Here is a 15,087-nt window from a genome sequence, read left to right on the forward strand (position 1 = left end):
ACAATCCCATGCAAAGACGGTATACAAAAAAGGTCTTAACTTTAAGCTAAATAAATCTAACCTGTAGCTGAAATAATACACTGACCAGTTAGTTTTACTAGAGATTTAAAGGGACAGTTCACCCCAAAATCAAAAATACATATTTTTTCCTCGTACTAGTTTTATTTTTCAATCTAGATTGCTTTGTTGTGAGTTGTCCAGTGTTGGAGATATCGCCATAGAGATGTCTGCCATCCTTCCAATGTAATGGAACTAGATGGCACTCGGCTTGTGGTGCTCAAAGCGCCAAGAAATACATTTGAAAAACTCAACAGCAATGTCTCTTTCCAGATATCATGGATGAGAGGCTTGTGTTTGTGACAGCTCAGCTCAGGGGAGCTAGACGTATCGGTTAGCTATAAACTAATCTCCTGTTTACATCTTGCTCTGTCTCGTCCATGAGGATGCTTCCTGTTCTGCGTGCCAGACATCTCCAACACAGGGCAACTCACACCAACACAAATCTAGATTGATAAATAGCACTACAGGTAAAATGAAAAATGTAAATTTTTGATTTTAGGGTGAACTGTCCCTTTAAAACACAGAATGGAGTGTTTTTTTTGTTTTGTTTTTAAACACTGCACCTGTATCTCCCCTGCATTAAAACAGAATGTCCATGTAAAGTATAAAGTTGTGAAACAAAAAGAAAAGTCAGATTTCTGCTACACGGCTATACGTCTGTTATCGCATGCTTACATGTATAATAGATCCAAAAAAAGGCCAACAGATCTTCATCACCTCAGCAGACGTTTATTCACCGTCAGCATCTCAAACGGTAGTGTGTGTCATTATCAGTTACATTTATTACAACAAAACCAAAAGAAGTTTGTTGTTTTCATGAAAAGTGCCTCCACCCATTTCAATCCAAAAGCCAAAAAAAGAAGAAAACACTTTCATTATTCACATGCTAAATATGCCGCCGACCCTCAACTTTCTCACTCGTCCACTCTTGCATGAAACGGTTTTTCTAAAATGATAAAGTTATGAGTTCTGAGGTGAACATATTTCAGTTTCTTTATGTCTCAGGCTCTTGTTCATCACTGTAGGTTTGGTTCAGTCCTGTAGAATCCTGTCCAGTGGGTGGCGTTATGGTCAGTGCTGCCCTCTGCTGGTCTGTTAGAGTTTAGAGCACTGAATGAGGTTCCGGTTGATTTCTGCCACGTTCCTGCAACCTGGATCGAATACATAAAAAACCCCGTTGTTTTAGTTCAGACAGGATATTGCTTATTGCTCATTTTGGCACAACATGTAACAGCACTTCTCAGTTGTAGTGACTTGACCTCACGTCTCTCACCTGATAAAGCCATGGACAGACGGAACTCATCATTTAAGATTTGCAGCACTTCCCTCAATCCTTCCTCACCCTGAAAGATCACACAGGACCCGTAATTACTATAAGACACACAATCATCTGTGATCCTATAATCAAAATCAACATCAGTGCATGTCGTCTTTCGTTTTAAAGATGTGATTGTTCTTTACAGAGAAACTTTCATTTCAATGGTCATTTATTCGTCATTTGTCGAGAAAATAAGTGGAGAGAGCCATATAGTTGTCAGAAATAATATTTCAATGAAAAGAAACACCAAGAACACACACACACACACACACACACACACACACACACACACACACACACACACACACACACACACACACACACACACACACACACACACACACACACACACTGCTGTTTGTACCTTGTATGCAAGGCCCCACACTGCTGGACGGCCAATGAAAACACACTTGGCTCCCAAGGCTAGCGCTTTCAATACATCACTTCCTGTCCTGATACCTCCGTCCACATAGATCTCGATCCTGCCCTGAACTGTGTCCACGATCTCCGACAGTGCGTCAATCTGTTAGCAGCAGAGGTGAAAGATGTAACAAGGCCAGCTTACTTTAAAGATCCAGTGCACAGGCTGGTAAGTGTAGATGTGTTTCCGACTGGCTTTTCGTACTACACTTCACACTGTAGGTTGGACCCTGTATGTTACGTAACACAGGCTACATTTCTTTTTTTTTTTTTTTTGAAAGATTATTATGTGAGCACTAACGTGCTGTTTTTTTTTTTAAGTTTGACTTCTTTTACTTAACTGTGGCTACCTCAAAACCAGAACACGCTTATACTATCTACAACTCACTGTCAAATATAGTATAACAACTAGCACTACTGTAACTAATGGTGATGGTAAATTGTTTGATACTTTGGTAAATCCCCTTATTTGCTTTCTTGACAAGAGTTAGATGAAACCACCCAAGAGAAAAACGTTGCAAATACAGAAACGATCAAAGTGAAAAACACAGTATGCAAGCAGTGGTTTCTCTCTTCTTAACTCCAGCTGTGTCTCTCCTGCATCTATAAGCCAACTGCATTAATGGGGGTTGACTTAATAGCTCCTATACATAAAATGTGTGTATATATATATATATATATCACTTTGCGTGTTTGTGTTTTGCGTGTTTGTTTGCCCCCCAGTTGCATCCGGCCACAGTTTGTAATAGATTCATGACTTTTTTGCATTTAGTTTAGTGTGTTTGATATGTACTTTGTAGATTTGCTATTTAGCCATAGACACAGGTAGGCCTACTTAAATTCATAGAGACACCCTCTCCATAGGCTGACCATATGGGCCTAATGTTACGGCCATCCACACCAAAAATGATAACTACAACGACAAAGATTTGAGCATCCACACTGATTAATGATTACTGGCAGCACAGTACCAGCACAGCACCCCCCAAAACTCAGAAATTAACACTTTCTATCTTGCTTGTATTATCTGTAAAAAATTAAAATAAAAACTACTCTCTTAAAAAGGGTTTATGGGGCGGAATATAGAGAGGCAATATATAGAAGTCCCTCCCCTGCCGGTGGACCACCGTGGGATATTATTGTAATTCGGAAAATTCTCTGGTGAAGAAAGGCAAATTCTTTTTTTGATTCCGTTAGCATTGAGCCATGGATTACACATATGATGTTCGATTAATTTTGCAAGTCAAGAAAGTCTCAGTTTGTCATAAAACTGTTGAAGTACTGTATAAGACTATGAAAATACGTAGTTAGAAAGACTTCAAAGTCGCATGGATGATGTCTCTCTGAAGCGTCGATGTCTGTGTGTAACGTTAAGGCAGTGACACACCAACCCGATAATCGGCCGTCAGAGAGTCTGGCGAGGTCAGTGACTCGAGTCTGTTCTGTGTGTTCCGTGACGTCGTCCGTCCGAGGAGCTGTCGGCCTTCATTTTGGCCGACCTGACTTGTTGCGTCGGAGGGCGGGCAGTCGGACTCCATGACCAATCTGATTGGTGGAGTGCTAACCTGGAAATGACAAGCGGGATAAGCGTGACTAAGCCTCTCAAAATCTGACGAAAATCTTTTAAACGGACCTTTGTCAATCTGAAATGAAGACTGCATGGCCTATTTCTTGCTTAAAATGTTTTCAGAAACATGTTTCGGTGAACTATCTTCGTAAAATATGAGATTGTATTCTGAATGAGCCGTCATTATGCCCGGTTGAAAAATCCGGGAGCAGCCAGACCCACGTGACGCGCTCATCCAATCAGCTGCCGTTTTTCATTTTTTGGGCGACAATATGCGACAATATGCTGTTATGCTGTTATGGAGACGTATTACATGCTCAAGTCGGTGTCAGGGGCATTACTCACACAAGCAACTTATCTTGCTCGGGATTTCACATCTAAACTAATAAAACTTCGCTGGATTAAACACATCAGGTAAGATAACTTTACATGTGTTGTGGAACATAGCTAAGCTAGCTAGCTAGCGGGCAAGCCGAGCATCAAGCAAGGTGATGTAAATTGTGGGAGATGAGATATGTAGCTAGTTCACTGAGCGGTTTTACACAAAAGTAAGTGGTACTACAGCAATTCTACAACAAACTGAAGACTTTTTGCAGTTGCAAAATTATCTTTTAAACTGACGACCATCGAATGTATAATTCATGGCTCAATTCAAACGTGATCGAAAAATAATTAGTCTATCCCCGTTCACTACCATACATATTTTCCCCCCGAAATAAGGTCCCATGAGGTCCACAGGAAAGGGAGGGACTTTGCCTCTCTATTTCACTCAGTACAGTGACTCCCTGGAGATAATTGCTTCCGGAAAAACATAAAACTACAACTTGTTATTTTTCTGCTACTACCACTATTAAAGCCACACCACTACTGCTACTACTGCTTTGGCTGCTCACTTCTGTATTTATTACTAGTACTACCTCTTATTCTACTACTACAACTACTAACATTATATTTGCATCCCCTTTATAAACATTTTTTTTTTTTTAATCTTTATCTAACTTAAGAAGTAACATGGTCAGTACTGTAAGTACCGAAGCTGGGCCTCCATCCAGCTGTCTCCCCCCATGGTTTGACACAATGATGCCCTGGACACCATGCTCCACAGCCAGCTCGGCGTCCTCCTTGGTCAGGATTCCCTTGATGATAATAGGCAGACGGGTGATGGACTGCAGCCAGTACACATCCTTCCAGCTGATGGAGGGATCCAAGGTGTTGGCTGGGATCCCATACTCCTCTGGGGCTGCCGTCTCCTGCTTATAGTGCATGTGATAAAAAGCATAACTTCATATGCAAATGTGCTCTAGACTGCTACTGCTTGCATTTTTAACTGATAATGCCTAAATTATTGTTATGGGGCAACTATGGCCCTGCTGGTACATGGAGGTTGGATGTTTGGTATATATGACTTTTATTTCCAAAGAAATGCCGCTGCATTGATTTATTTGGTCGGTCAACGTTTCGGTCACAAGGACCTTTCACAAGACACGTAGTAGTCGTGTGTAATCAGCAGTTATATTAGTGACAAAGTACTTAGATGAGCAATAATTGTATCTGAAGTTGACAATCTAGAAATAAAAAAATGCATTGGTGGAAGAAGTATTTAGATCATTTACTTAAGTAAAAGTACTAATACCACATTGTAAAAATACTCGTTAAAGTCCTGCATTGAAAATGGTCCTTAAGTAAAAGTATGTAAGTATCCTCAGGAAAATGTACTGAAAGTATTAAAAGTACTCAATGCAGAAAAATCCTTTACATTTTAGAAACTGGAAACAATCAAAACAGTTCTGTCAATCAACTAATTGTTTAATAATAATAATAATAATAATAATAATAATAATAATAATAATAATAATAATAAATTGAATTTATATAGCGCTTTTCACGAACTCAAAGTCACTTAAATGGTCCAATCAATTCAGATGTAGGCCTAGTTGTAGGCCTGTATATTGTTGGGTAGTTTAATTTATAATAAAACATTGTATTTTATAAACTATCATCTTAATGTGTAAAGTAAAGTAAAGCTGTCAGATTAATGTAGTGGAGTAAAAAGCACAATATTTCTCTCTGAAATGTAGCAGAGTAGAAGTAGAAAGAAGCATGAAAAGAAAAGACTCAAGTAAAGTACAGGTAGTAGTAGTACTTGAGTAGATGTACTTAGTTACATTCCACCACTGATGATTATGAACAAGACATCTAGAATTTTTAATCTGATGTAACAATACAAACATAAGTAAAATAAGAATGCAATATTACATCAGTGAAGTAGTGAATCAAGCAGCTCTTGTTTAGTTGGACCTTGTTGTCTGTTGTCTTATCTTGGTTTTGTCTCTTAAATGTCTTTTTCTGCTATGTTTTAAAATTTTTTAAAGGTATCTTGAATATGTTGGAAAAAAAACACACACAAAAAAAACCAGTTACCTGGAACACTCCATCAAAATTCTTGACCTTAAGGTGTGGCGGCAGCTTGAACTGGTTGCGGATGTCGTTGCGGCGCTTCCCGGTGTAGGGGACATCGACCGTGAGGACCAGGGCCTTGTAGCCCAGAGCCTCTACGCGGTGCACAATCTGTTCGGACAGCTTCCGATCTCGGTACACGTACAGCTGGAACCAGCGGTAACCATTTGGTGCTGCTGCCACAATCTCCTCCACTGAGCAGGTGGAGTAAGTGCTGGTGATGTAGCAAGTGTTGAGCGCCTCAGTGGCTGTGAGACGGAAAGTTGAGAAGTTATTACTGTAGTCATTGAAGATGGAATTTACATTTAGATTTGAGGAGTTCAGTGTCACAGTAAGCTATGACATTTTTTAGATACTCGTGCACCTCAGACTCTCAGAAATGAAAGAAAAGTGTTATTGGCTGCATTATTGTTTGTACAGATCAAAGAGAAAATAATAATACACTAGCCTACAGTATATTCCTGACAACACAAGATTATCACAATCTTATGCTCCCATCTAGTGTTGGAAATGTATACTAACAATGTTATTGGATAAAAACGTGTGTCTTAAAGGGGCGCTATGCAGTTTTGGCCATTTCTTAGCTGTTTTCTCACTTTTTGCTCGCAGGTTTCTCTATAGAGCTCCCCCTACAGCTTCGTAATAGATATTTGACAGCTCCTATGTTTACTTGTGTCTGACTCCTCGCTCGGTCAGTCTACCGTTTCCTCTTTCTCTGTTCCTCCGACAATGCTTTCCTAGCTTTCTGCTTCTTTTTTGCCGCGCTAGGGGGGGAGCGAGACGACCACCATTCAACCTGAAAAAAGTCATATAACCATTCCAATGACTCCAAAGCTGTTCAGTTAAGGTAAATTAAGCTAAAAAAAACTGCATAGTTCCCCTTTAAAAAAACAACATGATCTCTTCTGAGTCGCCCCATTTGAGAAAGGGTTTTATGGGTTTATGAGACTTAAAGACTTTATGACACAGTCCTCACCCCGAGCGGTGGCCACCTCTCCTTCGTGCCAGGCCAGGCAGTGAAAGGCAGTAGGTGCGATACCAACTGGAAAGCTGATTTCTGTCCCCTGCACTGTGGTCCGTGTGTCACTAACCGACACATCACGCAGGATACGAGGCCTCAGACGGATCCTGAGTGTGAAGTACAGATGAACATGCAACAATAACACCAAATGTAAATCCCTGAAAAATGAGCAAAGATTCATAAGACCCCCCCAGACAAAAATCTGTGATGGTGGACCAATATATAATGTTTCACAGTATGTAGGGTCATATTACCCCACCCTATTGGGAGCTTTACTTTACATTGTATTGTTAGAAAACTGTTAAAAAGGCACATCTTTTCATGGAACCAAACCAACCTGTTGCAAAATGTTTATAACCACTATTGTCAAATAAAGAAATTCAGGGAATGACAACATGCTGTTTTTCACTGGACTAGTCATATTTCTTTCCTGGGATTCTGTTTTTCCCAAAGCTACTTGAGATCATCTTTACAAGACACAGCCCAGCCTTTATTCCTGCAGGGGGGGAAATGTCTAACCTGACCCCAAATGCACCAGCAAACAAATCCTTAGCAACAGGATTGTTGTAGCAAAAACAGGCTGAGAGGAATGCACGAAGGAAGAGTTCTGACATGATAAAAAAAAAAGTCCAGTTAACCATTGATTAATGCAACTTTCAAAACAGTTCCTTATTAACTACACAATGGTACTCGGTAAAGTTTAACTGCCTGTTAATGATTATAAGGCATCCCATTCACATAATGTAGCCTATATACAGAAATCATTAACAGCAGTCTAAAGTCCATGGAAGGTACAGGCTGTGTCCTTCAGTTTTAGTATCAAAACTATCTTAAAATAAATGATCTCAACCCCAATGGTGAATCGTTATGTTATTCAGCACATAAATACACATAAATGTGATTTGAGTTAAATGGATCTTTTTCACAGCAGACATTTTGACTTGTCATAGTAGGAAAAGAACTCACAGCTCAATTCCATCAAGTGTCCCAGTAAGCTATTTCAGTGAGTCAGCAGGGCCTCTCCTAAGTGGAATGCAGCCGTCATTAATGGTTTTGAATACACCTGTGCTTTTCCTACAATGACATGTCAAATGTCTGCCGTGAAAAAGGTCTTTAGTGTATCTGTGGTGAGCTTGAACATCTGGGTAAACTTTATTTTTCCCACTGCACCTTTTGTAAGCCAGTAGATTGTCGTCCCTGGTGCAGCATTCGTCTGCTCCAGCTGCATAATAATCCCAGGTGGCCTTTGAGAGATGCTCCTTAGCATACTCCTCAAAGTCCGTCAGGCATACCATAGCCATCTCTGCACAGCGGCCTCCCTCTCTATGTGCAAACAGAGACAATCTGTGTTCAATATGATGCTTAGTGATATCGTCATGCACAATAAAACATGCAGGAAAGGAAGGAGATAATCCACAATCAATATAAATTATTACTTCCTATTGAATAATCATAAAACACATGTCAAGAGAAGTCATTTCACCATATGCTTATGAACTTCAGCATTCAAAATATATATTTACTCAATGCTGTACTGCTGGTTTTGTTAAGCATAATTCATGTACAGTCACATCATTCTCATATTTTAAACCATGTGTCATCTGGAAAATCGATTTGCTCCTTGCAGTTGAGACAAATAGCTGCAGGCTCCAACAAACAAATAGACACTTCAACTTCAAAATGAAAACTTCTCTAAATGCAAGAACTTTCAGCTTCAAGACTTACCACAAAAATGGATCTTTCATAAACAAAATCCCCCACCCTCACATGACAGTGCCACCATGAAGCACTGAAGTTGCAACATCAGCCCCGCAAACTAATTCTGACCTTGTATCAGCAAATATAGCGCAATCACGTCATCACAACTCACCAGTCAAGTTTCCACACTTTGACATCTGAGCAAGTAAAAGGACTCTTTTACTTTTTAGTTTTTCTTTATGGTTTAAAACAGAGATGAATCCTTATGTCCACAGTGTTGCTTTTGTGTCAGACAGACTCAAACTTTCATAGAGCCACTGTGAAAGCCACTAACAGTGTATGTGACCAGAGAGTGACCCTTGCTCTTATTGTGTTTACACAAGCTGGAAATGTGCTGATGGTGACTCCAACTATAGTGAGGACAAGAGGAGTCTCTAACACAGTGCTCTGTGGTCCAGATGGTACACACAGTAGTACATACGAGCATACACATTTACATGCTGTGTACGCAGGCCTACATGCTAACACATGCATACATGGGATACTCATAGGAAAACTCCTCTTTTAGTAATCTTCACATTGGTAACTACTAAAAATAATCACTTTTATAGAATGCTGTTATAAAACAATGAGTTCAATCTGATTAATATCCTCATTGAGGAATAAATAAAAAGATAACCATCATCAACAACAACCACACTTTGTCTTATGCAGATGTACTCACACACAACAGCTGGAGAACATGAAGACTACCTAGACTTGGAATAAGTACTCAGGTCTATATGCATATTATTAAGTATTAACTATCTGTCAAATGCATGTTTGGAGTTGTTAAAAGTCCCTAAGCAGAGGCCACATGACCACTCCTGAGTCAGGAAAGGTACTATCAAACGCCCCCTTCCCTTCAGGTTTAATCAATCACCCTCATACTCATCAGAGGCTGTTTGTACAGCCTTACTCCTTTTGTTCATTCTTTTCCACCCCAACCATGATGTGTGCGTCCTATAAATTGAGTTTTGAGTAATTCTAAGTGTGATTGTTCTGAATACACACAAATTGATGAACATATTCTCTTAGCAGGTCAAACAGGATGTCAGTGCAATGTTGGATTGCCAAGGTAGTGCTGGCATGATTAGTTGATTAGTCAACTTCATTTAAGTAATTTAGCAGTAAGATAAATTACTCATTTTCTTCTGCTTGATATCATCATTGTAATTTGAATAGTTGGGTGGGTTTGGATTAAACCGTTTATTTAAGTATGTCACCTTATGCTTTTGATGTACATTTTCATGTAATGAAAAAATGATTTTAGAATTAAAATTAGCTGCACATGTCTTCGTCTTAAGTAAACTGAAGAAGCACCTATGCAGGGTGTTGGACTCAGGCATGACGCCTTTAGAATAGAAAGTATAGCTCTATTCCGATCTTTACTTCACTGCCTACCCTAATCAGATGGAGGGTTTGTGTATAAACTGTACAGAGGATTTCCTGAGGAAGCACCTTCCGGTTGAATGCATGAGTGACTTGAAAAACAACAAACATTATTAAATTAAGAGACAGTACAGGTGCAAACCTATTCCTGTGACAGTCCACATGTGTAGTGTGCTAGCTGTGTTTCATGAATTTAGGTGGTCTTAAAGGGAATAATATAGTAATATAGTTAGTAGACATATTTTGCTGTGAACCTAGTGTTTACTAAGATATCTATCACCTTTTAAGTGTTATGTTTCAATTTCAGGGTTTAAAATCTTTTACCACTCAACAATCAACTGAGTGATAAATAATTAATAATAAACACATGAGTTAATAGATTAGATAGATAGAATTTTGTAAATTGATTGATCTAAAACTACATCCTAAACTACATAGTTAAGTCAGTAACAATTTTTCTAGATAAGTGAGAGAAAAAAAACATCCTGTTGTGTCCATAGTTTTCAGCCGTTTTTCATTTTTTTCTGTTTGAGCATATATGGACAGTGCAATGTGTAAACAGGGAATCAAGGAGGTGATTGTTAACCTCCGTAAAGTTTACTCACCGATTACAAATGTTCATTCTTTCTCAGCAGAACTTCTCTCCTGACATACTCATAACCTGTGAACAATCCACAACCAAAACAGAAAGCACTGTTACTACTACTACTACTACTACTACTACTACCACAAATCCTATTTCACAAATGGTGATACCAATACAACTACGACTACAACACTGCTGCTGTACAAACTGATGATACAACAACCTTAAATATTAAACGGGTTGAAGGAAACTGAGGCACTCGAGAGGGTAAAGTTTAAAAAGCCTTTCATGTCTTCTTGGCTAAGTCATTTAAACATGCCTACGCATTTCAGCCATTAAGGCCTTCATCAGGGCAAGTACAAACTGATCACCTTTGGGCTGTCTTTTATAACTTTTGGCAAGTGATAAGATGGTCAATAAGCATATAAGAAGTAACATGATTAGTGCAAACAGGTAAAGTCACATGACAGACCATTGTAAGCAGAGGAAATCTCACATCAAAAGTCAAACACAATATAAGGACAAAATAGCAATAAACAAGCAGAAACATGTATACAATTTTTTTTTAAACCTAATCTTTAGGCAGAGCAGCCTATCCCATCATACATCAGGGCAAATACAAAATGATCGGCCTTGGGCGTACCTTTTGGTACTGCTAGAAACTACTGTTATTACTGTGCCTACTGCAACAAGAACCACTGTCAGTACTACCTTCAGTTTATTAATATTCAAACCACCAAACCTGCTGTTATCATTTCTACTACTATTATTAGTACTACTATAAAGTGTACCACAGTGCAGAAGATGTGTTGGAATATATTTTTAATATTTAGATTTTATACAAACAGAAGAATAATAATGATAAGAAAACATCTGGCAAGTTGTTTCTGCGCCTGATGTCTCTGTGCATATGTTATGCAGTATATGGCAGAGTGGATGTGTACATATATACCGGTACCATAGCTGTTGGGCGAAAACCTTGTATGTCCAAAACTGTTGCTTTTCAGGAAATGAAGAAAAGGCTAATTTAAAAAAAATTGTATTGGGGTAATTATCTCAGACGAAGTCAGATGAAATTGCCTCGTCACTGTTTAAATATTTGTAAAACCCACAGACCGACACAAAGGGTGACCAATAGCATGGATTTATGAAAAGATGTTAAGATAATAAAATATGAAGCTACAAGGTTTTCTGCCTGACAGGGACGATATGTGTATTTTGTATTTGATTTTGTCTTTTGTTCTCACTATTTGATCAACTTTTTTCAGTTTTTATTTTATTGCCTTACCTTTCTAAATCACTTTGTAATTGCTGATTATGACAAGTGCTCTATAAATACACTTTATCATTTATATTTATTATGTTTACTATAACTTTTACTGAAACTATTTGTAGTTTTACAGTCACAACTACTGTTACTAGGAGTAAAACAGTGGAGACAGACATAGTCATAGTGTGTACTTCATTCATGTATTCATTTATACCTGGACATTTGTGTTTGTTTCTTTTTAGACTAAACAAAACATCCCTTTATTAGACGTAGTACTACAGTACATACAGATACCTTTATACTGTAATATTTTTCTAGTTAAGAACAGTGTATAAGCTTTCAACTGTGAACACTTGAGGGCAGTGCAATACTGAATGAAAGTTCATTCTTAAAGCTCCATTCAACATTTGTAAAGCAGGTTAACACAAACAGACTTTCATTTAATGTTAGTACTGCACAATACACACTCAGTGTCTCTAAAGAAAAACTATGACCTCTGATGTCACACGTGTTACAGTAGTAAACAATGTTACACTACGTACACACTGTACAACACTATACTGTACATACATACCTGCTTTCTGATTCGTGTGGGCTTTTTAAGGTTAAACTAGAATGTGTTTGAGATATATTTAAAACCTTAGTTTTACTGAGCTTAGATTTTTAAAAGAAAAATCCTTTAAAATAAGGCCTTTGTGAGTCTTTGAAAATAGTTATAATGATAAAAAAGTTATGTTAAATAATAGTTTTACTAAAACATTTTGTTGGAAACACTATTTTTTATCTCTCACTTTAAATTCATGAAATATTAAATACACTACATGTTTATGATGTTTAGGTAGTACTGCTATGATTTATTATTTTTCTCAGCGGAATATCATTTTTTTTTATTATTGAGTGTAGGTTTTCAGTGTGGCTGTGTGTGATGAATGTCAGCCTCTGTCCTGTGTAGGCTGTGAGAGGTGTCGGGTCATTCAGACCGACTGAATGGCTGCTGAGAGCACATTGTCCAGGTGAATTTCTAGAATACCTAGTGTATCATATTTAGTGTGCAATGCTAAACAAGCTGAAGATTTAACCAGCTTCTGTTAGAGATTATTTTGTTTTTGTCACACTGGTAAGGTGTGCTGCTCATCACCAGCAGAGAAACATGTCCTGACGCTTTGTTGCTATTATTAATTTATCTGGTGGAAACACACTTGGTGTCAACATTAAGATAAACAATTGAAAAAAGTAGAATCCCAAGTGCACACAGTGCGAATAAATAGTTACTGAAGTGAATAAAATAAGTATCTTACCTTCACCTGAGCTTTTTGGCAGGCCTACGTGTTGGTTCCCCTCTCATATGACAGGGTCGTGTCAGAGGGCAGGCCAGCCCCCTTCCCCCCCCTCCCATCCGACCTCCCCCATCCCACCCATCTCCCCTCTCACAGTGTGATGCTCCGCCCATTGTGGCTCAACCAGACCGGCTAAACCGGCTAAGCCTCTCGTCAGCACTCTGAGCCCCGGCCTCTCTGTGTGCCGAAAAACACCAAAAGCTCGACCAGGTCAACTGTATGTAGCAGCAACAAACACTTTCCGTTATCTCTTCTCCCTTCAATCATCTTTCCTTCCTTCTCTCATTTTTCATCCTCCTTCATTCCCTCCCTTGCGTCATCTTTCCTCACTTTTTTTTCTTTTCTCCCTCACTTGGTCTGCTCATCCATCATTCCTTCCTTCTTTCCTTTCCTCCAATCCCTTCCTTTGATTTTCTTCCTTTTCTTTTTCCTCTTTAAATTCTTTCCTCCCTTTCTGTCACTCTTCTTTTCTCTCCCTTTCCCCCTTTCTTGTCTCCTTCTCTTCCTGCAAACTTCTCGTCCTTCTTGTGTTTTTTAAAATTACTAAATGTCTTTTTTTTTTATATAAGAGTCCTTAACAAAATGAACAAAATATTTAACCCCCTTAACAAAATACTGTATTTCATTGTTTGCTAGCTTGCTAAAAAACAGTTAGTTAGCCTGTAGCTATTCCTTAACAAAACCTTTCATTGTTTGCTTGCTAGCTAAAAGTCAGTGACTCCTGCAGCTATTCCTAAACAAAACAAAACATTACATTGTTTGCTAGCTAGCTAAAAAGTCAGTTAGCCTAAAGTTATTTGGCAGAGACACTCAAATTTGGGTTTCTCCCCCCTGTTTTTAACTGTTTAATGTTAGAAATGTTAAACTGATAGCAATTCCTAATGTCAGATAACGGTTAAACAGTTATTTATTACCATCCCTAGTGTGTCTTTGAGAAATGATTGTACCAAAGTTAACTGAACTCTTCCTAGTTACAGTTATCTTCATTGCGCAAGGAAACGAAAACAGCTAAATAAACAGCAGTTTTTATTTTGATAAGTCATTAGATCTGTTTCCTTAGAGCTCGTCAAGTGTGAATGACTAAAATGTACGTTTTAGTTAGCCATATGTCCCTCACAGATAGATTAAGGAGTCTGGGAGTAGCCTAATAGACTTAATCCAACTTTGATCAAACATACTGTAAGAGACAACGGCTAAAAAACAAACATCTTCTGTGAGGTGCCAGGGCTCTTTCTGGAGATGTCAAACTTGTCAAGTGGAGTGTGGACTTTGACAGGTGTTTTGAGGGTCTTTACATATAAAACACAGATGTCCCAACCTTTGATATCATGAGCTTGTTATGTTAGGGTCCCCACCCGTAAGTGATGGATCGATGGCAGGATGTGAGAGAAAATGGTATGAATGCCACAGTGTCTCAGTTCACCGCGGACGAAACAAAACGCCCCGAGAAGTTGTTCAAGCATTTTAAAACAGCAGTGGGGTGCAGTGATGTTAAATTAGATTCTCTCGCATTATTTCATTACAGCTTTTGAATTGAATTCACTCTTTGTAAATATAATATCTTCGGTTTACAAAACCTGGCTCCTTGAGAGACGTCCGTCTTTCAGTGTTTATCTGAATTTGTGTTTTTTATTTTGGCTTTAACACAAAAGGCTGTGAAGGTGGAGGCAAAGGCCAAATCGGACGACTTGGACCTCCATGTGGATGTGCGGGTGTTACCTGCACCGAGAAAAGGTGCAAATTGTGTTAATCCACAGCTGGCCTCGATGCTTAATACTGTAGAGTGAGCTCTGGCTCCGGGGCCGCTGTACTGGAGGTAATGGACGTTCAGCTGAGTGGAAAACCTCTTCCACATGCTGGTTGAGGCTCTGCCCCCAGGCTGCGGCCCAGCACGCCGCGGCACATGTGTGTTGAATTGTCAA

At 38.8% G+C, this 15,087-nt stretch overlaps 1 protein-coding gene across 1 annotated transcript; it reads right to left on the minus strand.

The window, feature by feature from the left end:
- Positions 1-783: 783 nt before the first annotated feature.
- hao2 (hydroxyacid oxidase 2 (long chain)) lies at positions 784-13,174 on the minus strand. Its single transcript, XM_078262517.1, has 9 exons — positions 13,127-13,174; positions 10,578-10,633; positions 8,014-8,166; positions 6,799-6,950; positions 5,787-6,070; positions 4,397-4,618; positions 1,743-1,901; positions 1,334-1,403; positions 784-1,211 (listed from the first exon to the last, which is right to left on the minus strand). The coding sequence occupies exons 2-9, from the start codon at positions 10,592-10,594 to the stop codon at positions 1,156-1,158; spliced, it is 1,113 nt and encodes a 370-aa protein (XP_078118643.1). The 5' UTR covers positions 10,595-10,633; positions 13,127-13,174; the 3' UTR covers positions 784-1,155.
- Positions 13,175-15,087: the final 1,913 nt, after the last annotated feature.

The sequence above is a fragment of the Sander vitreus genome, chromosome 11, assembly GCF_031162955.1.
Source record: "Sander vitreus isolate 19-12246 chromosome 11, sanVit1, whole genome shotgun sequence".
Lineage (NCBI taxonomy): Eukaryota > Metazoa > Chordata > Actinopteri > Perciformes > Percidae > Sander > Sander vitreus.

Coding starts and splice junctions, on each gene's coding strand:
- hao2 (XM_078262517.1), bottom strand. Junction 6,951..8,013: donor AATCTACTGGCTTACAAAAG/GTGCAGTGGGAA, acceptor CTTCACACTCAG/GATCCGTCTGAGGCCTCGTA. Junction 1,404..1,742: donor TGTGGGGCCTTGCATACAAG/GTACAAACAGCA, acceptor GTGATCTTTCAG/GGTGAGGAAGGATTGAGGGA.